The sequence below is a fragment of the Populus trichocarpa genome, chromosome 1 (genome assembly GCF_000002775.5).
Source record: "Populus trichocarpa isolate Nisqually-1 chromosome 1, P.trichocarpa_v4.1, whole genome shotgun sequence".
Classification (NCBI taxonomy): domain Eukaryota; kingdom Viridiplantae; phylum Streptophyta; class Magnoliopsida; order Malpighiales; family Salicaceae; genus Populus; species Populus trichocarpa.
Window position 1 is genome coordinate 10,457,104 of NC_037285.2, and position 24,206 is coordinate 10,481,309.

General features: G+C 31.8%; 3 protein-coding genes across 5 annotated transcripts; all 3 read right to left on the reverse strand.

Annotated features, from left to right (window-relative positions):
• Positions 1-6,722: 6,722 nt before the first annotated feature.
• LOC18094035 (pectinesterase inhibitor) lies at positions 6,723-7,420 on the reverse strand. Its single transcript, XM_006368186.3, has one exon. It carries the CDS (start codon positions 7,418-7,420, stop codon positions 6,881-6,883), a length of 540 nt encoding a protein of 179 aa, XP_006368248.1. The 3' UTR covers positions 6,723-6,880.
• Positions 7,421-7,496: 76 nt separating this feature from the next.
• Positions 7,497-11,469, reverse strand: LOC18094036 (methanol O-anthraniloyltransferase). The gene is made up of 2 exons (XM_006368187.3): positions 10,973-11,469; positions 7,497-8,658 (listed from the first exon to the last, which is right to left on the reverse strand). The coding sequence occupies exons 1-2, from the start codon at positions 11,423-11,425 to the stop codon at positions 7,732-7,734; spliced, it is 1,380 nt and encodes a 459-aa protein (XP_006368249.1). The 5' UTR covers positions 11,426-11,469; the 3' UTR covers positions 7,497-7,731.
• Positions 11,470-16,339: 4,870 nt separating this feature from the next.
• On the reverse strand, positions 16,340-20,439 carry LOC18094037 (nudix hydrolase 2). 3 transcript variants are annotated; one of them, XM_024607855.2, is made up of 9 exons: positions 20,282-20,439; positions 19,995-20,166; positions 19,785-19,850; positions 19,498-19,635; positions 18,861-18,938; positions 18,718-18,768; positions 18,441-18,475; positions 17,403-17,511; positions 16,340-16,821 (listed from the first exon to the last, which is right to left on the reverse strand). In XM_024607855.2, the coding sequence occupies exons 2-9, from the start codon at positions 20,139-20,141 to the stop codon at positions 16,615-16,617; spliced, it is 831 nt and encodes a 276-aa protein (XP_024463623.1). In that variant the 5' UTR covers positions 20,142-20,166; positions 20,282-20,439; the 3' UTR covers positions 16,340-16,614. The 3 variants fall into 3 exon arrangements, with proteins under 3 accessions (XP_024463623.1, XP_024463629.1, XP_052307610.1); XM_024607861.2 differs by having other exon boundaries at positions 19,995-20,101; positions 20,282-20,428; XM_052451650.1 differs by lacking the exons at positions 17,403-17,511; positions 20,282-20,439 and having other exon boundaries at positions 19,995-20,222.
• Positions 20,440-24,206: the final 3,767 nt, after the last annotated feature.

Sequence of the window (24,206 nt, forward strand, 5' to 3'; positions counted from 1 at the left end):
TTTGGCTACCAAGAGAGACGTCATAAATAGATACCCAAAGTCAGAAGCATAGAAATTTCGGCGTCTATATATTATTATTTTTTGACTATTTCCCTTCAAGTTTTGCTGCTATATAGCTAGCCATTGAATTCAAGAATTGTGCACCTATGCTACTACGATAATCTTCGTTAATTTGAAGGGATATTTGCAGTACTAAAAGACTCCAATCAAGGAGAAATTAGTCGTACTTTTGGTGTTTGTGTACACTTTGGTGTAAGGAGAAAGTTACCCGTTAAACTAGGAAAAGCGCGGGAAAAGACACGCCACATTCAAGTTGGTGGTTAAGCCCATGTGAAACGAGGAGAATCGCTTCCATTGAAAGTGAGAAAAAAATAAAAATAAAAATAAAAATGGCTGGCTCGTACCTTTATCATCCGTGTCTATCTCATTCCACATCACTCGCTTAATGCAATCATACTCCTGTGTAAGTTGAAATACATTAAATCCTAGAAGACTTTAGCTATTAATAGCTAAGTACGGAGGTCTAAATACTGAAAGTAACAATATACATGCAATATTAACTAAGTAAAATTAAGAAACTAGTTATACTTTCAATCAATAACCTAACAATTAGAAAATTAACTCTAAATCGCTATACATGAAATTAAAAAATCTCAACACTCCTCTCGAGTTGGTGCCTAAATGTACATATACCGGAACTTGTTTAATTAAAATCTTAAAAAACACCCGATTTAAAATTCGATAAGAATATCGGTCAATTAAGTCTCAGATTTATACTTTTTTTTTATTTAGCTTTTTGTTAATGAAAATCCATCTATCATGTTTCATATGATCATGTTGAATTAAGTTATAAGCAATATCACATATTGTTTTATTGTTATAATATAGTCAAATCGGTTGCCTCAACGGATACTGCAAATCTTGCAATAGAATTTTTAACCATAATGCTTCACACGGTCAAAAAGCCTTATATTTGAATTTAGCTTTGCACTTGAGTGAGCAATGACATCTTGTTTCTTGCTTTTCCATTCAATAAGATTATCACCTACACAAATAAAGTAATTAGAAATAGACTACCTATTATCTACCGCTCAAGCCTAGTCAGCATTGGTATATTAATCCATGCTTTATTTTTTATATAATAATCAAGATTTTATAAATGAAACCGCATTATGATTAAAACAATGGTAATCGGGTTAAAAAATAGTCTTTACATAAGTAGTGGAAAAACTCATACACAAAACAACTAAACCAAAAGATATTCAGCAGTAGTTTGTCTAGCGTAAGATTCTATCTAGACTTCTATAAAGATCCATGCCTGTATATAAGAAATTACTACCCATAATGTGCAGTCATAATGCTAGGTGGTGAATATATGTATTTGTGCCTTGATAATTTGTATTTTTAGTGAACAAAATTTTCTTTCCAAGTGCAACTTTCAATTATCATAAAATGCATATAACTGCATTCATACGCCTAAATTACACATAATTTGACTAACAATACTCAATATGTAAGCTAAATTTAGTCTCATATAAAATAAGTACATCAATATCATTACAAACCTTTAGTATCTTTCTTTATCAGCCAATATATGATTGGACTCAACATATAACTTTAAACTTTTTTCAATTAGTGTATCAACTACTTTACATGTTGACATACCAATCTTTTGTAAAAGATCCAAAACATATTTATTTTTTGAGACAAAATGATTATTTAATGAGATCAAAACACTTAGTTTCCAAGAAAATATTTCAAATGACATAAATCTTTCATTCTAAAATCCTTGACCAAGTAATCTTGTAAGCCATTTCTATCTTTAAGATCATTTCCCATAACTATCATATCAACTACAACTTCAATAAGTGTAGTAATTTTACCATGATATTTTTTAGAAATAATATGTGATCTAAATTTCTCTAACGATACCAAAAGCTATCATATATTTTATGAATATTCCAAATCATGCTCTCATATATTGTTTTAATCTATACAATGATTTCTTTAACATACATACCTTCTAATTATGCCTTATAAGTATCATACACCTTAGTGGGAGATTCATAAGGACTTTTTTGGACAATTCACAATGCATAAAGATGTTTTTCACATTGAATTATTATAATAACCAATCTAAGTTTGCAACTAATAATAATAAGAACTGTGTTGACTTCAGCTATATGTGCGAGTGTTTGTACAATCGATCATGTAGATTTGATTGTAACCTTTCACCACCAATATTGATTTAAAGCATTCAATAGTGCCACTAGCTTGTACTTTACCATATAAATTCATTGACATCCAACGAGTTTGTTTCCTTGTGAAGGATTAACGAGTTCTCATATTCCATTATTTTTTTTGCAAGGATTTTATCTCTTTATTCATAGTTGTTTTCCATCTTGAGTTAGCTAAGACTTCTCGTATACTTTTAGAAATATATACAATAGATAATTGATTTACAAATGACACATTTGATTTAGATAAATGATGATTAGATATATAAAAATTCATGAGATTTTTACTTTAATAGAAAGTTTGGGTTCACATATAGGTTTATAATACATGTGTGACGATGTGGTAATTTTCTGAATGACTCGATACTAAGTAAGGAAACATCCTCAATAATTGATTGGTTTGGTATATTAGTTACGAGAGATTCTAACTCAAACAAAACATTTTTTAAAGAAGCATTTGTTAGAGTCATATATCTTCAGCTTTTAGGTGATCATCATCACTTTGATCCAATTTTATATTATTCAAATCCAATTTAACTTTTTAATTTTCTGCTCTAGCTTGTGAATCATCACTTTTAGAATTCAAATTTATATCTAGAAAATTATAATCTAGAGTCAAAATTTTCTTCTAATACTCTACCTGAAGGTTAGACCAAAGAAAAAAAATACATGATGTCTTCATGAAAAAAATCTAATATAATAGACATTTGTCAAGTTGGAGGATGATAATATCGATTCCTTTTTTTTTATGTGAATTAAATAAATTAGCTATCATTGATTTAACTCAAACTTGTTCAATCAATTTTAATAGCACCCTTAAATCATTATCAATTTTCTATAAAAATTCAAATTCCTTTATATTTACCGAAACCTTCAACTTAACAATAAAATTGATAAAATATAAAATGTACCTATTAAATAAGCCATTATTTATTTCATTATAAAACACTTAAGTCACAAAATTGAAATCAATTTCATCAAATTACAAACAAATACAATTTCTTAAAATCTCAAACAAACCCTAACATGTACAAATTATATATTCATACAATAAATTTTTACGGGAAAAGTTATAAAACAAGTAAACACACAAACAAACTACATATACTATATCAAAATGCAAAAAAAAATAACATTTTAAAAATGAGTTAAAAAAAGGGTATTTTTGCTTACTTGATGTGAGGAATCCTAAAAACAAATTGAACTAGAACAAAGATGCTAACAGACCGTGTATTGAGGTGACTGAATTTGTGGTAATAAGAGTTTGATTTGTGATAAAATAAGAGGTTTTGTTGATATTTGCAGAGAAAATGAAAGAAAAAGAAGAAATGGGGAAAGAAAAGAGGGGGATTACTTGTCAGGTCATAACTTAAATATCACCAAGGGATTTACTGATGGATATTAGTGATAAGTTTATTTTATCGGTAATACTATTTGTAACAATGACATCATTTTTTTCTATTCATTATTTTTTCATTGTAATTCTCTTGGTATATACCAATGAAAAATTACCGTCAGTGTACATCGAGGGACATAGCGAAGAAATATTTCATTAGTAGATTTCATTGTAATTTACCGATATAAGTGTTTTCGTCAGTATTTTCATTTATATTTATGAATTGTTTGGTAATGATGTTGGACCAAACATAGAAATCTGATTTAATAAAAATGATTCCTAAATTTAAATAATAACATGAACCAATTTTATACAACATGATTCAACATTTTTTTTCACTCATTTTCTTTCCGTAAAACTCAACTCTGCTATATATATATATATATATATATATATATATATATATATATATAACAAGATTCAATAATATTTTATTCAATTATGCTCTGCTGCAGCTTCTGCCAACTCAAGCGCACGATTCTTTAGCAATTTCTTCTTTGCTAGTGCTCTGTAATTAATGATGCAGGTTGCTTGACAGCGTGCACAGTCGACTTTGACAACTTGCTTTATTGTCGCCCGGGTTGCTGGGGCTTCCTGCTTGGCGTGTTTCACAGATAGATTGCGTCTAATTTCGGTTTTCAACAGGAAAATTCAAGCATTTTAACAGGAAAGATATATCAAGAGGTTGAGTGCTCTGATTCAAAGGGAAAATCTCGAGTTTCAGAAACTAAGCTCATACTCTGTAATTTTGTTGTTTAGAGAACGAGGAAGAAACACTATATATACATACAATACTAACTGATTTAATTTAAAAGCTAATTATATAGAAAATCATCACCTTAATAATTAGAAGATCAACTCTGAACATCTATACAGGAAATTAAGAAATTTCAACAAGTCTTCCTTCCAGAATGTCCATGGATTGGTGTGTAGGGGAGAAAACGGAGGGGCTCCTGGAAAAGGCTTATGGATCAAGATGGTTGCTCATTGGAGTGGGAATCAAGGAACTTGGAAAAGACTTGGAAGAACAGTGATGCAGGCCTTATACTACTTGTTTGGCTAATATTAATTATTTTGCCCTTTTTTATATTTATTTATCTCCGCCATCCCATTCTTACTCAACCTCAACACAGCAATTATGATTGGAAGGAAAATCAGGAAAGGGTTTAACGAAAAGTATTTGACAAAAATCCTAAATGTAGTAGATAACTAATCTTTAACAAGAAATAACAAGAATAATCTCTTTATTAAAATTATTAAAATATTAAAGTTCATTAAAAAAAAGAAGTTAATAACTCTATTTATATTCTAGATCCAAACTCTAATCTTTATATAAAAAAATTCATAATAAATAATATTTATAGGATTAATATAGAATCTATCCAATATTAGTATCCTAAAGCATATAGAAACAACACAAAAAGATAGAACGTACAAACAACATATAATTATAACATATAATTGTACATATAATTATAACATATAATTGTACATAAATTATAATTTAAAATTTTATTATTGGATATTTATTTTCAAATATTCTATTGAGATATAAACTAAAAAACTATTTATACTAGTTCTAGTTTAAAACCCTTAATTGTAAATTAATTGTTAATATTGCCATAAAAAACTCTAATTCTCTTGGAAACTATTATATAATTAGATAATTATTTAAATATCATTTTAATAAATTTACTCAAAGATAATTTTATTTTAATTTTTTTAAAAGAGAAAAATAGCTAAGGACTATTTAAAGATAAATCAAACACACCCGGGTTTGGATGGACAGGTTGCGCCTAGGCCCCCATGCGTAGCTTTTTCTTAACCTAATTTTTCATGGATCAAACAACTTGTCATTCGACTTGATAGACAATTTATCATCTTTTGGTGTTGATTATCTTCAATGGCTAAAAAGTTGGGTTTCGAGTTTTATAACCCTAAAAACATATTTGTAACTTGTTTTTAACCTAAAAACACTACAAAACATGTTAAGGGACTATTGAACTCATTTCAATCCAAAACATCCTTCAATCAAAAGTAAATTAAAAAAAAAAACTCGATCCCAGTTTACCTTTTCTAGTAAGATAAATAATTCAAACCACCTATATGAAACTCATCTCTACAAAGACAAACTTATTTATTGATCCTAATATCGGTATATTTTTTAGTTAGAATGTGCCTGATTGACTTTTTTTCTCTCTTTTTTCATTTATTAGTGACTCCCTTACCTCTCTCAATATTTACAAACTAAAAAGTAAAAAAAATAAAATTTATGATAAAAACGTAATATTTATAAATCTCAAGATCCAATTAAATGCTTAAACTAAAATTTTAAGGATTAAAATGAAGTTTTTTGTGCCATTCAACGTTGGGCTCTTTTTTTTCCTGGTCTTTATTTTTTTAATATCTTTTAACAACAATTTAAAATTTTATTCCACAAAATTGATTTTTAATTTAATACTGAAATATTTCCGCATCTTTGGCATATATGAGAGCATGTGAAGCAAAAACAAATCTCAATTAATAAAATTATACTAATATAATTTGAAAATAAGTGATTGAAAAGAAATAAAATTCAATTATCAAAATAATAAAAAAAAAACATTTGAGGGAGGCTAGAACGCGAAACAGTAAAACCGGTTCTGCTTGTATCGTTTATGTAATTGGTGAAGGTTCTATAATATTTGAAAGTTCAGAAAGTAAAAAATGGAATTCATGGCAATGTCGACTCTTGAGGAGAAGTTTTAAGAGAAGGGGAATCAGATGACCAAAGAGATAGAAAGAAAAACTAACGTGGCATTATGTGAGTCCTGTATTTTTTTAAGATATGGTGTCACAAATCTATGATAAAACTTGAGAAAACTGGATACTATTAAAAATGGAGGGGAACTTGATTGTTCTATTTCTCACAATCTTAGATAGCTGTTTAGTTGTGGATTTTTTTTCCTGGTATCATTGAAATTTATTCGGTCGTAACTGTTTAGAACTCTACGTAAATCATGGATAAACAATGGTTGTTTTCTCAATATTAATGGTGTTCAAAGTTTAAAAATAGAGAGATAAATACAAACAAGAAGAAAAAAAGGAGATCATGAAAAAGTTTCTTTGGATTCCCAGGGAAACTCTAATGGAAAAGAAAATTTACAGGATGACTGATTTCAGGAATACTGGATGGATTTTGGCAAGTAAACATATCCAAGCTCACTTTAGCACATACAATCTTAAACATTACATAAGATGGTGATAATCACTTTTCTTCCAAGAGTTTGTTGATGACCAAGACATTGTTGCATAATTGGCGGAAGATTGCGTTTCTCGACAGCAAAATTTCACGGCCAGAACTTTCCACGAACCCGTTCTCACATGATTGTGCAGCAGCAATTGCTGCTTTCACCGAAGTACGAACGTCTTTAGTACCGTCCTCTAACAAATCAGACGATGCGTCACCGAGTTGCTGGATGGCATCCAAGTATTGGTCTGAGCAGTCGGAGAGGGCCTGATCAATGACAGGGTCCAAAGTCTTGTTAAGAAGCAGAGTCTTGATGTACTGCGATGTCTCTGTTGCTTTTGAAGATGCAAGGGTTAATGCGATTATGCCTAGTTGTTTCAAATCGGCTTGTTTGCTATCGGGGTTAGATTCAAAAACTGCAACACAACTATTCTTGTTATGGGTGCGTGCGCATACTTTGTCGATTAGATTGGTGTCCGCATTGGCAACAGATGCAAGGAGAGAGAGGGTGAGGCTGAGGGTTAAAGAAAACAGGACAAAACTTGTAATGGGCTTCATTTTCTTTCCCTCGTTTTGTTCAAGGGGGTGTTAGTGCTTTTAAATCAAGAAAGAAGAGGTTAATTTGTTTCAAAGATTGTTTGTCGAACAACTATTATGTACTGATATTTTATTGCCTGCTAAGATTTGACAGTAAAGAGATTCAACAAGGACCACCAACGGAAGAAACAAATGCGCTTAACCACACTTAAATATAGTTCTTCAAGAATTTTTCAATAATCTAATGCATGATTGCGGGTAAATCCTATTTTTAGCTCCTGCTTAAATATCAGTTTTGCATGCAACTCCGACCATCTAGAGCTTGAATCGCTCTAGAGCTTGGAACGTGCGACTTCTGTGGCATTTCTGCAGCACTGATCATTCGAAGAGTTCCCTGCCATCTTTGCTAACTCCTTTTGAAACCTTTCCATGATTTGCCATGGCAATGAAACTTGTACTACAATCCCATCCTCTCCTTTACCATTCTTAAACTTAGCAAAGAAACTAACATCTTTAATGGCTCCTGCAGGACCACCATATACTGGCTTTCCCCAGCCTAAATCAATCTCTCCAAACGGCACACGCGTTGTATCAGCAATTACAAAATCTCTGACTGTCCTATATTGTTTCTTTCCCTTAATTACCAAAAGGTCTATAGCAGACCTTGTGTACTCTTCACTCAATCTGTTCTTTATCTCCTTCACTAACTCTAGTCCATACTCTAGTGGATTTTTACATAGCAATCCAGCCTCTGAAAGGGCGACCGGGAAGGTGAATGCATTCCCATAGTAACCAGCAGGCAGTTTTAAGCCTTCCTTGCCACTGGCAGTGACCATGTACGATACGCGAACGATCTCATTAGGATCAAGTTGCGTTGCGATCGTTCTGCATTTCCATAAACAAGCAGTTAATACTAGAAACGAAGAACTCGCACGAAGGTGTGGTGGAAGATGTTTCCGAATCGAACTCATCTCTCTGGGGCCGAAAAAGAAAGACTTGTGAACAATAATTGTATCATCATTCATAGTGCCAAAATCGGTGTCATTGACCTCATCGAATTCGTGATGTTCATAAGTCGCCCGTGGAGGGTCTCTTGCATTTAATAGTTCTCTTTGCCACACAGGGAGAAAGGATGGTTTAGTAGCACCTGGTACCATCTCTGCAATTGTGTTCAAGAACTTGGACATACCGACTGCATCAGCAATGATGTGGCTCCAACGTATTGCAAAGACAAATCCCCCACACATCAATCGCGTCACCTGTATATCATCAAAGATGAATTGGGAATAGGTAAAAAATGCTGGAAAAAAAACAGAATGTCATCATTTCATGATGATTTGAAACACTTGAAAAGCACTTAAAAGTAAAAGCTACCTCATTCTTAAATATTCTTAAAATATATTAAAATAATTTTTTTCATATATTTTTTTAAATTATCAAATCAAAACCATAAAAAAAAATTTAAAAAGTATTATTTTAATGCTTTTTTTAAGGAAAAAGCAATTTAAACACTATCATAAAATTATCAAATAGCAATGGAATTACCAACGCATAATATTCCTTCAGTAATGTCTGATGACAATAGTGAAAAAACAACTATATGTTAGACATTACCAACGCAATTAGTGATGAAATATGTTTTGTTGATAATTGCCTATTAAATTGCTGACAAAATAAAAATAATTAAAAAAATCAATAAATATTTCATCGGCAAGTCCGTCAGTAATATAACACATCATTATTTACTAATAAAATTACCAATGAAAATATTTCATCACCGATATTTGTTGAAAATTCAGTTGGTAAATTAAAAGTATTATAACCAAATGTAGTCTCATCCTCTCTTTTTTTTCTTTTTATTGCTCTTTTTCTTTCACTACAAAAAGCAACAACCCTTTCACCTATTACACCACATATCTAAGCCTCATTCTCACAAATTCAACCAACACAACACTCAATAGTGTTAACATCAATGTCTTGGTTTAATCTTTTCTAAATATTCTCTACACCAAGTAAACCTACTCATTTATATTTTAGGTTAATTTATTGATATTTTTGTGTAGTTTGCTTGTATATTTAAGTGTTTTACAGCCTTTTCCTAACGAACTTTGTTGTATTAAAATATGATTTATATGTAAGTGTTTTTTTGAATTTTGTAAAAAATTGAATTTATTTGCAATTTGAAGAAATTAAGTTTGATTTTGTAACTTAAATGTGTTATCCTGAAATAAATGATGGGCTATTTAATGAATGTTAATGATATTTTATTAATTTTATTGTTAAGTTGAAAATTTTAAGAGACTTGAGGAAAATTATTTTTTTATGGAATTGATAATAGTTAGATGATATTAATTTAAATTGAATAAATTTGAATTAAAAAAATAATATATAATTAGATTACTTGTTGTTAATTTGAGATATTGTTTACTTCACATTTTGATGCAACATTGAATTTAGAATTAGTGGTTGACGTTATCTCATCATAATCAGCGATCTCTCTCCATTTAAATGGCAATGGTTCTCTGTCCCCCTCTCTCCACCCACTACTTAAGACTTGATCTTGATGGTTAGAAGGTTTTTTCTTAGATTCATTGGTTTTTTTGTTGTTTATTTAACTTAGAATACATGTTTTAAGTATTATTTTCTTGTTATTTGTAATTAATTTCATTATTCTACTCTCGTTTTGATGGGAAAATGAAAATTACACGATTAATTTTTTATGGTTAGTCCATCAGTAATATATATCTGGACCGGCTGACAAAAATATGGTTATTAAATATATTTTTATGTGAATGTTTTATCGATGTTTTTATAGATAAATTATTTTATTGACTGAATTATCTATAAAATTAAAATTCCTAATGAAAAACTTTTCAATAACAAGTTTGCATGGGTAAATATATTGGTAATTTATATATTAATAAAATACAACTTAAAAGCCGATCAAATATTTTGGTGGCAATAATTAATTTTATAACACTTTAAAAATCACCTTGAAAATTCGAATTGAACGAGATGCCAAAAATGCACCTAATTGAGATTATAGCTGTTGACAAGTGTTTGTGGAAGTCGTAGGGATCTGACATTTGGGGTATTTTTTAAGATTAGGTCCCAGCCTATAAAGCCGAGCCTCACCTACAGGCTACAGCTGTATCAAACGTGTCAAATTTGAAGAAGGGAAAGTTATTAGAATATGCAGTCATTAATCTAAGAGGGAGTTTGTTTTTCCCAAGGTCTTTTTGAAACGCATTAAATATTCTGCAACGAAACCTGATGGTTGTGGGTGGCAGAACGTCTACGTGGTTCTCTTTTATGCATCTTATTCAATTAGGAAGGCGGTATTAGCTGCCAGAAATAATTTATTGAACACTCTGTGGGGATTTCTTCATCTTTTTGCCACAGTTGCCGCCACAGGACTTTGGACCAAGATCAATTCAAACCCCACTTGGAATGTTAAAAGCCAACTACCATTCTACTAGATACCAGATTTCAGAGAAGCTCGCTAAAGCTATTTACTGTAAAAAACTGAAAAAGGTAGGCATGTTTCAAGATCAGTGGCAAGTATACACTAACCTGGATCAGCAACAAAGGGCATCCTACGATTCCTGTAGAGCCAGGAACATTATAAAGAAGCTGATCAAGATATGGGCACGGTGGTTGAATAGTGTCCTCGAGTAGTTCAAGCGTGGTGTCAGCATCAGCCTCAAGAAACAAGACACCTTCACCTGTGCAATCCACAAGAAGCTTGCCATCAGGCCCTTCTTTAAGCCTGCCAGCAAGTGGATAGTAATACACTAGTGCTTCTGCTAGGGCAGCTCGAATGATTTTCACCTGGTCTTCTCCTTCCATACAAGGATTGCTATTACTGTCATAGAACATGATGAATGGAATTTGATAACGCAGGGCTTCTTGGTCATCTACATCTGACAGCTGCTTTTGCTCATATGGGACTGGTTTTGCCGGCACAACCAGTTCAGGATCCCTATGTCTCACCTTGAATGATACCAGAGAGGAAGACGGTGCCATCTTTTGATGCAGGGATAATAAATGAGAAGTCTTGTTTTATAGCACATTTGAGGGGGTCGGATTTAAGAGCCTATTGGTATGACTTTCTGTGCGTTTTATTACCATTTGACTTTTCATCTGTCGTTTATTGAGCTTCTTTATGATTTTTAATGGCCCAACTTGCCACTTGGATGCAGAAATCTTCTATCCGAAGCAGCTGGCAAAATAATCGAACACCACCAATGCAATAAAATATGTTATCTCTAATATGAGGGTGAGATAGTCAGGATCTGGTTTGAGAATGATAAATTTCAGAATTATTTAAGATTTATATAAGTATTAATTTAAAAATTTTAAAAAATTAATCAAAATATATATAAACGGATGGAAACACTCATAATTATATATATATAAAAAAGCTCTTTTCTAGATTAGCCATGGCAAGTAAAATATTTTTTTAGTTTATCGTAAGTGTCCGGGCTAGCTTGCGTGTACCTCAACTAATCCTACAGGCCCTGAAATTAACGATCATGTAAGTCTCTAGTGACCATCATATATTGATTGTATTAGAGATGGGGGTGTTGTTCGTGTATAAGGTATACGGGCTCACACTGGCTCGTCCAAACTGTGATATATACATACTAGATTTTAGCCCACAAGATCAAATCATGGGCAAATCTCAAAAATGTTTTCAACTTGTAGGGTAATCATTTGATTAACAAAATTGTTAAGCAATCCTATGAAAATCATGTAATTTCTTTCTTTCATTAAAAACTTATAGAATCATATATCCATAACTATATACAAAACAAAAATTTTATGTCAAAATATTTTGTCCCATAAGAATATCTTTAAATTTTAAAAACCATCACATGTTTTAACAATAATTTATTGATAAACACTAAATTAATATGCTGTCTTACCTTAAAAATGTTTCTACAAAATATTTATTTTTTTATATAATAATAAAAGTTATATGACAATACATACTAATATAATATGTAAATTCAACTCTAGTTCTAACCCCCGACTAAGAAAGAGACTAAAAACTAATATAAATCCAAAAAAAAATAGGTTAATTCCAAATTCTAATTATATATTTATTTATACATCATATAAAAATCTTAAATAATTTTAAATAAGGTTATTAAATCATCCCTAACATATATAAAAAAAAATTCATACATGAACAGTGGATAATTCAACGTCCACTCATCATCTCCGTTCATTTTCTTGCCGGAAATCCGGGAGAATTTTGACAAGCCACGAGGCTTAACATAAACACTTGCAAAAGTAGAACGTAGAAAAGATCTACTAATCAATCTGTCTCTTTAAAAATATTACACCACTTTAAATGGTTCGGAAATCAATCTTTACATGGTAGAAAACTCAAAATCTTAAATTAAATTAAAAAATAAATAAATAAAATATGAAATTAAACTTCAAATCTAAAATAAAACATTAAATAATAAAAATGGCTTCAACAATGAAAACAAATTCATACACTTACGGACTCAGTGAATATTGTTCGACTGCAGTTTACTTATTATATGTGTACAAAGGATTTTATTCCAAATTAAACAGGAAGTGTTGCCATGAAAATCACGAGCTAAGTAGATGCCTGCAGAATAAAGGCTTACCTTGCGACCAAAGGGAAAGTAATTTTTTCTGGAAGTCCAACATTTCCTCTCTTTTGTACCTTGGAAGTAATCATCGTTCTACAGGAATTCATTACAAGATTTTCGAGCAGCGATGGAACCAGCAATATTTCTAAAACAACTCATGTTAAAATAATTATAGGATTTAATTACTTTTCGTCCTCAAATTCATTTCTCTCGTGTATCAATCACCAAATGCTGAAAGAAGAGAGAATAAGTCACTGGAGAAGGGAGATAGAAGAAAAGGGTTCATTTTGGCCAACCACTCTTCAGCACAAAAAATGCCTATTTGTTTTGTTAATAGATTCATCTTTTATAGGGAGTTCAATGAATGTACTATTTCCTTTTTATATCAGGATTATTAAGTTTTTTTATTTGATTTTTTTTAGACTTATTAAAGGCTATTTTAAGGTTGAGAAGGAGGTTACTATGGTTTCCAATAGATTTTTATGTTATTACAAGATGAAATTTAGGTGTTTGTAGTCCAAAAATCATGTTATTATATATAAAAAAAAAGCGTATGTTTCATAAAAATAAAAAAAATACATAAATTAAAAATTAGGATTTTAATAAAATAATTAAAAATTAACTTTGAATTATTCTTGCAGCGCAAGGTTATTTATACATACTAATTTTTTTTTAAGTTGGTGATATATCTTAGAATGTTGTATTATCTCACTAGTTGCCTGTAGTGTATTTCTAAACATATCATCTAGAAAAAGTTTTAAAACTCTATCAATAAAATATAGTTGTTCAATCACATAGTTATAAAACCCAACCCGGTAGTTGACCCGGAAAAATGACCGGGTCACGGGTTTTGTGGGTCAACCCGGGTTAACCCGGGTCAACCCCTTTCCTTAAATATAAAGATTAAAGAAATCAAACAGCTACATCATCCCTAAACCGCAAAACCCAGTGATGAATTGCTTACCTTTTCCTACCCATTTTTACCATAAGCAGCCGAACGAGAATAAAATACTTGTGTAACTAAAATTTAAGCAGTAGAACAAAAATAGAATGGTATTAGCTTCCAACAAATCCAAAAGATTCCTTAAAAATCACAATAAATCATAAAACATAAGAAGAAGAAAAAACTAATAATACGGGCAACATGGAGGAAATGCCTTCACAGTCAGTGCTCAATGTGAATATGTTAATGGAGAATGAAACCGACAACAACAAAGTTCATGTTTGCAAATCATATCAGATGTTTCTCTTCATGGGTGACTAAAGGATGGTTGTCAAATGAATACTTTTTTCAATTATTTGTTCCAATCCGAAGAAGAGCTTAAAAAGCATGGAAAAAAGAGGGAATCATTCAAAATATTGCAGCAATTGTTAGCAATAAGAAATCTCAACAAAGAAAAAAACATAAAAAAGTAAGCAACGTAAGGAAAACAGAGCACCTGTAGAAATAAATTCCAATTTATCCAATGAAATCTCAACCAATTATTTGTTTTGCTAAAGATAACAGAGAAGGAAATTAGGGGCGGGCTGCTCTTCTCAAGAAATTAGGACAGAGACTAATTAATTAGTTGTTCAACTTTCGTTTTACTGCCAGAGGCGCAAAGGAAAGTTAATGTGTGTGTGTGTGTGTGTGTGTGTGTGTGTGTGTGTGTGTGTGTGTGTGTGTGTGTGTGTGTGGGGTCTCGCCCGGGTCACGGGTCAACCCACCAGGTCGACCGGGTTTGATCGGTTTTTTGCGCAAGCTGGTTTTTAACTTTGTCCGGACCAGTCCAGCTACCGGGTCGACCGGGTCCCGGGTCAACCCGCCGGGCCGGGTTTAATAACTGTGGTTCAATCTTATTTTTTTTTTTTGTATTTTTAAGTTATTTAAACCATGTATAAATTTTTATTTGAATTATATATTTTAATGTGTTTGGATATTTGTATTGTTTATTTCACTTTTATTTTAACCATGTTATATTATTATTTATTATTTTTTTTATTTTTTTTTGATGATTTTATATATAAATTTATAATTTACGTTTCGTGTCATGTAAACGATAACTATTAGTTAAGAGCCTAGCAATAGTTAAATATTTTTCCAAAATTTTCTTCTAACCCCAACAGCAACCGCCCCCTGCCTCCCTTGTTCGGTTGTTCCCTCTGACTCTCATTTGTCTCAAGAAATCCAGTAATTACTGAAGAATTCGATCAATGGCGATCACATCTCCATCAACACCAATCTTTTCTTCTTTCTTCTGTTGCAAACGAGCTTACGGTCCCTGCTTACTGTTTTTGGTAATGAATGCATCCATGCTGAGAAACTTTGTGATTGATTCTGCTAGATGGGGTTTATCTATTATTGTACAAGTACTAGCAAAATTCGAGAGACAGAGAGTGTGTGTCTGTTTTTATTTTGCTTTTTCTTGCTTTACCTTTGGTGGGTTCTCTGGAAAGACAGCAATGGCTAAGTATATTTGTGTATTAAACAAGGTGCCCACTGATTCCTCTTCCCCCCCTCTTTTGTATGAGTAGAAAAATGGGATTTCCTTAAAATGCTGTTTATTTTTTATCTTTTCTTGGCAAATTTAGATTTTTAATTTTTTTTTTTTATCTGGGTAGTGTTGAAGGATGCTTTTTTTATTTTCTTAGTTGAATTAGTTTTAATGGTTTTATTTATTGCAAAAAAGGTTGTTTCTTCTTATGAGTTGTCGTTTCATTTTCGGATAAGGTCTTGACAGCGTCGTTCAGGGCGTTGGTGACTACTGGAGTGGAAGGTGTGGTTATGGAGGTTTGGTGGGGGTAGTGGAGACTGGAGAGGGAGAAGCCTAGGTTTTGCCGGTTTTACTCCTAAAAAACCGAACCGGACCAAACCAAAATCTGTTGATTTAAACCAGTATCCGGTTCAGTTTGGCTTTGAATATATTAAAAAAAAAAAAACAATTTGGTTGGTTTTTTTATTTAAAACCAAACCAAACCGAAATAACTGATATGATGTCACATGAGTATTTTATAACTAAGATTTGGGTTAAAAACTAACAGCTTCCCTGTTTCTATAAGCTGCTCCCTGTTTTTTCGTTTTACTTTTACCGCCATACTTTTTTCTTATTTAATTTTTTTATGATTTAGTTTTATGAGATAAAATTTTAAATTATAATGAAAAGAAAAAATTAAAAGAAAAAAGATTACATGTAAAACATATAGAAAATATGAGGCCAATTTTATATTTTTTTATTATAATTTATTTATTTTGAAGTGTTTTGAATTAAAAAATTGATTTATTAACATGCTTATTGTTATTATTATTATTATTATCTTTAAAGAAAATAGGTTTACAAATCACATATATTAAATCCATATTTCCTTCTCGTGGAGAAGTTAATAGCAAGACCTCAAGCTAAACGAGCATATATGATCTTCTTACATCTGAACCAATACTTTGGTAGCTGCCGACATCTACGTACATTGCCACTGAGATATTGGCGTTTATGTAATGCTTAAGAAATTAGGGAAATAATAAAATAAAAACGTAAAGAACAAGAGAAAGCTTGTGGAGTTTTTGCGTGCATCCTGAAAGGCTTCGCCGGCGCAACATGACTGAACCTCTCAACCCCCTAGCTCGTTTTTCTTGTTCTGAAGCTGAAGTTTGTTGAAGTACGTGTAGGACTTTTTGCCCGAGGTTGACAGTGCAGGCACCGGGCAAAATCCGCTGCAGCTACTCTTTGACTGACCTGAGCATATTTCAGCAACATATTTGAATGACTCATGTTTTTGTATGTAAGGTTGGGCCATATACTCTTCAATCGGCATCCACTGAGCAAAAAAAAAGAAGGAAATTATCATGAGTGGCAACTATATATGTATGTGCAGGAAAAAAATTATCGATTACAAGAACAGAGGACCATTCGACGATTTTGTCGCTGTCGCATGGCAGCAGCAGCAGGTACTGCCGCGCCTGTTCATCAAGAAAACTCCAATTGTTTGGACATTAGGGAACATCCCTTCTAATTGGTATAATCTATTGAGATGTATATCCTCGATATTGCTATGACTGTTATGATGTAGACAACAATGGTTTCATGAAATAATTAATAGCATCATGCCACTGTCCAGTGTTTAATTTTAGCATCCATATATCGATCCCTCTTGACCCATTAAATGTCAAAATTGCAATAAAATATTATTGTTAAATTCCTGATACTTCTACCGAGTTGAATCTTCTTTTCCTTGTTTGGGATAAATTAATTAAAGCAAAATTATTCAGTTCTTTGAAGTTGTGTTATTCTCTCTTTTATGGAAGTAGGATTTATTAATAACTTTTTATACAAGAGAGGGATCGAGTGCTACTCTTAATTATCTAGCAATTTCTCTAAATTTACAAGTAAAAAAAATACCTGAGCTGCCTTTATCTCTGAATCTTGTTTGTTGATGTCAAAACAGAGTGGTCGTAACATACAAACAAAAAATAAGTCCGATTTCCCACAAAATGTCTTGTGGGTTTGTCTGTGGATAGAGAGAGTGAGATCAGTTCATAGAAAAGGGAATATGGAGCAAAAATTAATTCGAAAATAATAAGCTAACATATTCATCTTAATACCAAATATTTAATGATACATATAGCATCCTTCACAATTATCAATTAATCATATCATAGTTTTAAAACCCGATCTAGCCCGGTGGGTAAACCCGGGATTGAAACCGGACCGGATTTAAAAAAAATAGAGGGAGTTAAAACCCAGTTGCAACCCGTTAACTTTTTTTTTTTTTACTAAAACGACGTCGTTTGGATTTTTTAAAAAATCAGAATTAACCCGGACGACCTGGTGACCCGTTCAAAACTCGGAACCCGGGCCTTGAGCCGCGTCGACTACCTAGTCGAGTTTAAAGACTCTGATGAATATAAGAAGAGGGTAGTTGTTTTTTTTTGGTTTGCAGAAAAAAAAACTTGACATATTCAGTATTTCAGCTGCTCAATATTTTTAAACCCCTTTAATTAATTAATGGATCATTTTCTATATTATTTCAAAAGAAAAAAAAATCATGAATAAATATCAGACTTTGTTGGGTCCTTTTGTGCTTGTAGATCTTGAGGGTTAATCCCTTCATATATGAAATATAATTCCAAGAATATTTTCAACATACTCATTAACGTACGTAAATCATAAAAACCTTTGGAAGTATTTATCAATTCATGTCATAAGTGGGTTATTCTCTACATTATAACATTGAATTCTCGTCAAATGAAAGGTTATAAAGAAAATATTTAAATACATGTAGATATGATACTCATACTCAGCTAATTAATAGAGAGGTAAAGAGTTTTCTCAAAATCTTAATATTGTACCTCATGCAGTTTGCATCTCATGTGTTATTTAAAGAGTTCTGGGAATTATTCACATGAAACCAAAGGTAAAGATATCTTAATATTGTACCTAAATGCTAAAATTTCCACGAATTCTGTGTCAATCTGAGAACCAAAACAGAGCCAGAGATGTTAGACTAGAAGAAGACATTTGTTGAAGTTAAGGAACACTATAAGCTGTGCTCATATTATAATGATAATTACTTTTTTAAATTATTTTTTGATATAAAAAAATTTAAAAATATATAAAAATATTAATTTTTAATAGAAAAAGTTTTAGTAACGAGCCAGCGGCGTTACCAAACAACAAGCTATAATTCTATTTAAAACCACGGAATTTAACTTACATCAGTCTCTTCCTTCACTTCTCGAATGGCAGCTGTCCAAATATCCTCGCCCTGTGAACATGGTGGAGCTCCAGAATATAAAACATTTGTGGGAAAATAACAGACAACAAATTGTAACACGACGACTCTCCTATGATACTCACTTGATTAGCAACGCCCGTAGGGAACTTCCATACACCTTTAGCTCCGAATGCACCGCTCTTCTCCTGAACTACTAGTACCTGTAGCCGAGTCGAATCATTTGATATCAGATTGAGAAATCAAATTATGTTACCGAGCTATCCTAGCTAGAAATTTCACCTCGAATTTGCAGCATATATGCGCGAGCAAGTGGAAACTGGAAAGGCACAAAACTACATCTCCATCCTTCATATCTAGATATGGACATCTACATCCCTGAACTCTAAGTTTTGCTATCTTTTACCCATCAGAAACTCTGTTTTTTTTTTTTGAGGGGGTAGTAATCTAATTAAATTATACAAGCTTCTCTTCAATTTCAATTAAAACATTCTATTCAGTTAAATCAACATTTAAACTAAGAAATAAAAATAGATTGTAGCAAGAAACAGAAAAATGGGATAGATGGTGATTGTCTTGGTGTCCCTAGCTCAGCCCCTAGAAGACTCTTATATAGATGGGAAAGGGAAAGCAAAGCTCTTTGTTTGCAACTTGGCAACTAGAGGATAGATACATTAGCAAGCTTGTTATCTTTATTAATATAAATATAGTTTAGACCTCTCATGTACCTTTTCTGTTGAAACTAGAAAATGGAAAGAGTACCTCTCTGTTATTATTCATGACGAAGGCACCAATACCAACAGTGTGGGAGGCATTTGCAGGAAGAGTATCGGGAGTTTCAGGAATCCAATAGACCAACATCAAGTAATCCGACTCTGCATGGTGGTACCTAAATCCTTCCTGTGCATTTTATCAGTACAATTTATGTCATTCCCTTATGATCCGAAGTTGAGATGATGAACCGATTCCAGTTTTTTTTCTAGCTGGAGATATTGATTCTGTACGTGCCTTTTGGGAAGATATGTGCTAGCTAGTTAGCGTTTAATTACCTTGACTGTAGGTTCAACAAGATGAGCAAGCCGAATAGGCAACTTGATCCAAACACCCTTCACCCCCTAGAGAAACATGAAAAAAAAAAGGGACGAGAATTAATCAAGTTGCTAATAGCTTTTACACAATTAATGTAACATATAGTACGCCCAGACATAGCCAAATATTGCTAGCCAACTGTCTTCTAGGAGGTCCTCAGTTTGATTTACCTGCTGCCTCCACTGTGATATTGAAGCTTTCAGCCGAGGAACATAGACGTCACAGTCCATATGTTCCTCAACAAGATCTACCCGAACTCCTCCATATCTATCTTCAACTGCATTTAATGGTTCAACCGTTGATGTTGGAGATGACATTTTTTTGATTGATAATGAACTTATGCTGTGTCGAAAAATAAGGTTGCCAAGATGATGATGCGGTCACAAATTAAAGGCCATAGCCCATATATATGCGCGTTGGCGCGCCAATATATTTTATAAATTTAAGAGAAATTTACCTTTAATTTGTTGTCATCTCTCTTTCACCACTATTTTCCTGGAGCTGGACTGGGTGTTACAAACCACGAAGCTGCAAATTCTATAAAGTATAAACGTCTGCGCCGGTTGCGTGACGCGGATTCGAAGACGAAGAAGCAAGTTGTCGCCTGAAAGGAACCCCACAGCGCGAGTCCCAGGAAAAAGCAACGGAGACTTCGTCAAGAAAGGATCCATATTTTTTATTTTTTTATTTAGACCTATTTGTTTTTCCATTTTAAAAATACTTTTAAGAAAAATTTGAAATTTTTTTATTTTTTTCTTTACTTTAAATTAATATTTTTTGATGTTTTCAAATTATTTTAATGTGTTGATGCCAAAAATAATTTTTTAAAAATAAAAAAACATTATTTTGATACATTTCTGAGTGAAAAACACTTTAAAAAACAACCGCAAACACACTAACAAATAGACCCTTAGTAGCTAGACTTCATTGACGAAGACTTCAGGAGTGGGGGCTGCACGTGATCCAACGGATACTTCTTTCAGATTACACAAATTATAATGAATTTATTTTTGTATTTTAAAAATATTTTTATATTTTATATTTTTATATCGTTTTAATATGTTAGTATTAAAAATAAAAAAATATTATTTTAATATATTTTTAAATAAAAAATAATTTAAAAAATAATCATATTGCTCTAAACCCTAACAGCAATAAGAATGAGAATATCCCTGAGACTTCAGGAGTGGGGGCTGCACGCGATCCAACAGAGACTTCTTTCAGATTACACAAATTTTAGTATTATAGTGAATTTATTTTTGTATTTTAAAAATATTTTTATATTTTATATTTTTATATTGTTTTAATATGTTAGTATTAAAAATAAAAAAAAATATTATTTTAATATATTTTTAAATAAAAAATAATTTAAAAAATAATTATCTTGCTCTAAATCGTAAGAGCAACACGAATGAGAACCCACCCCCCAAACCCTCGCTCTTCACTTGTATAGGTCACCAGCTTGCTTAATTTTGAAGCTATAATGGGTGACTGAGTTGGTAAAGAAATGTATACTTAATTTCTTGGTAGTTTTCAGTTCAAATCTCTCGTCCACTAATATTAATGGCCACAAGACTTCTTTTGGCTGGCATTACAAGTCCATTTTTCCACAGAAATGACAAAGTGTTCAATACCAAATTATATGAAAATAATGGAGAAATTGAAACTAAAAGGAAAATTATCTGTCGTTTTTCTTTTCTCACAATTATTTGGAAAAACTTTGCAAAGTATTATATGGCATGGGGCTTTTTTCCCTTTCAAATCCGTGGAAGAGTAAGCTAGGCAGATAATGCGACTAAAGAGAGAAGTGACCGAGGAGAAAGGGAAGATTAATCAAATTACTCTCATTTGTAAAATTTTGAGCAAGGAGAAGAATAATTGGGCGGTAGGCTGCAATTGGGTCTTTTGATCAGTGTATAAAAGCCAAAACGAGTCTGTCCAGGTTTTTATTTTTATTTTTTTTTTGTTTTGAAAATATACAAATTTATGAATATATTTATACAAAATCGAAACTAGTTTGTCCATATAAATCCAATCCAATCTGTTTATATTACAACTAGTCTAAGAATAATTTTGCACCTTCATGATGGTTTACGGTTTGTTTATTTACGTGGTGCATCGCATAGAAAAACAGGTGCTAAGAGAATTAATGTATTTTTTTAAATTAATATAGATGTTCGAGTTAGTTTATGTGCATCTCAATTAATTCTATAAATTTTAAGATTAATAATTATATAAGCTTTTAATAATTCTAAAATTTATAAAACTAGATTCCGTAACCTAATGTATCTTTTTTGATACAGTGAAGGGTTGTTAGCCATAGTTACAAAAAGTCTGTGGCTTAGTTACTAGGTTTTTTAGATTTTGTAGGTCAATCATAAAACAATATTATTTAAAAATCTTTTTTTATATATATAAAATAAAGTTGTTTGGACAAATTTCTCATTCAAAAAACTAAAACATTGTTATTTAAAAAAAAACAAAATAATAAATTTTTAGAGGAGACTTGACCGTATCTCACTTCAAAAAGCAAGCCTCGTGAGTCAAGTCAAGCTCTAGATTGGGAAGCCACGATCATGAGTGGGGTCAAGATTTATAATTATTAACTCTTTTATTACGTTATGCAAAAGTCCGTTTTCATCATCCATATTGCAATTTATTCCGATCATAGCCTACTTTAGAGTATAAAAGAACTTTTCGGTCCCTAATCTTTCTTTGTGAGGTACGTTTTGCGCATTATGCCAACAACCAAATCAAAGCAGCCAGTGGAATGAGTATTTTTTTTATTTGGTTTGATCTAGTTTTATCTCAAATAAATAATTAAATTGTTTTTTTATAAAAAAAATTAAAATTAAAATCAATTTAAACCAACCTGTTTTGATTCGGTTTGATTATGTTAATTAAAAAAAAATTGATTTAATTTTTTTAAGATTTTTTGAGTTTTTTTGTTATTTTTTGGGCTTTTGAAGGGCCTTTTAAAAGGCTTCTAATTGATATAAAGAACCTATTTTTATTGTCCATTTTTCCTTTTACTAGAATTCATCTCCAATGGCAGGAGAAATATATCTCCTAAATTGCACCCCATAGTTTTCTCAAACCAGTGCCTCCATTTTGTTGATCTTGACAAAAGTTGGCCATAATCTTGAATTTACTCATAATCTTCATTAGCTGCTGCAGCACCATAATTAAGAGCCTTCAACCTTTCAACCAACTTGGCCTTTCTTTCCTTGTAGAGGTTCTAAAAGGAAAAAAGAGGATGAGAATCACGGAAGAGGGCTACTACCTCTGGAAGAAGAAAGCTTTTAGTACGTTGATTTAGAAAAGGTTTGTGTCCAAATGATGAAATGTATGCAACAAGTGATTTAGGAATGCAATTATGATCATTGAATTGCATGCTGGAATATAAATAACCTCCTATTGCAACATTTAGTCAAACAACTTCCATGGTTTTGAAGGTTTCAATGCTAGACAAAAGTATGAAATTGTTGTTCTGATTATGCATTCTGTGTATGACTTTTGTCCTTGATGTTTTTATTTAGACCATGAGTTTCTTCAATGCTTAATGATTGGGGAAATTGGGGCTTGTATGCGCATCCATTATAGCTCTGTTTCTAACATTCTCAAATTGCTTCATCTTTTAGGTTTATCTGAAGAGTTCTTTGCATCTTTACATTATCCTGTCTCATGGATTTCTGTGATTCATAGTTTACACAGCAATCCATCCATTAAGATTGTCAGCTTTTTTAAAGTTGCATGGTCATATTACACACTCAACAATCCAGGTCATTTTATCCCTTTAACTTCCCCTGTTCTGTTTTCAGCGCAGACTTGTTGCTAGACGAAAGAATAGAGTAAAATGATCTTGTCAATTTGATTCAATACAACTCAATTTTATGTGGTGAGAAATACAGCGATGCACAGGCAGATGGAAATGAAGATAGTGAACTGAAGATCGGTAATGTTTCAGGATGTTGCTTGTCGTATCTTTTCCCTGTCTTCTTTACTGACTTTTCACATTCTGTCTATATATATATATATATATATATATATAGATTCCAATCTTGATATTGTAAAAACCATACAAGTTAACAGTACTAGTTTCACTGAGTGACTCATCACTACTTCATCATTATAAGTTTAAAATTAAGAAATTCTTGCAAAAGAAAATACAGTACATTATGATGTTCTGTTTTCACCAGAAGGGAGATGGGGCTTTGACTACTTTTTTAATGATCTTTCTTCAGATTATCAAAAAGTACTCCCAAAGATTTTGGAGATCCTCATTCAATTTGATATCTGCTGAAAAGCCACAGTTAAATGACGAAAACACTCGAGTCCAAGTCCAAGAAAAACAAAATTTCAAGGGCATTTAAGTATTTATA

What these genes read in the sequence shown, in the direction of transcription:
- LOC18094035 (XM_006368186.3), bottom strand. Translation starts at nt 7,420, where the DNA reads ATGAAGCCCATTACAAGTTTTGTCCTGTTTTCTTTAACCCTCAGCCTC.
- LOC18094036 (XM_006368187.3), bottom strand. Translation starts at nt 11,425, where the DNA reads ATGGCACCGTCTTCCTCTCTGGTATCATTCAAGGTGAGACATAGGGAT. An exon ending in GCCCTTTGTTGCTGATCCAG is followed by an intron (nt 8,659 to 10,972) that starts GTTAGTGTATAC and finishes GATGATATACAG; the next exon opens with GTGACGCGATTGATGTGTGG.
- LOC18094037 (XM_024607855.2), bottom strand. Translation starts at nt 20,141, where the DNA reads ATGTCATCTCCAACATCAACGGTTGAACCATTAAATGCAGTTGAAGAT. An exon ending in TTGTTGAACCTACAGTCAAG is followed by an intron (nt 19,636 to 19,784) that starts GTAATTAAACGC and finishes TAAAATGCACAG; the next exon opens with GAAGGATTTAGGTACCACCA. An exon ending in GTGGAAATTTTAGCATTTAG is followed by an intron (nt 17,512 to 18,440) that starts GTACAATATTAA and finishes CTCTATCCACAG; the next exon opens with ACAAACCCACAAGACATTTT.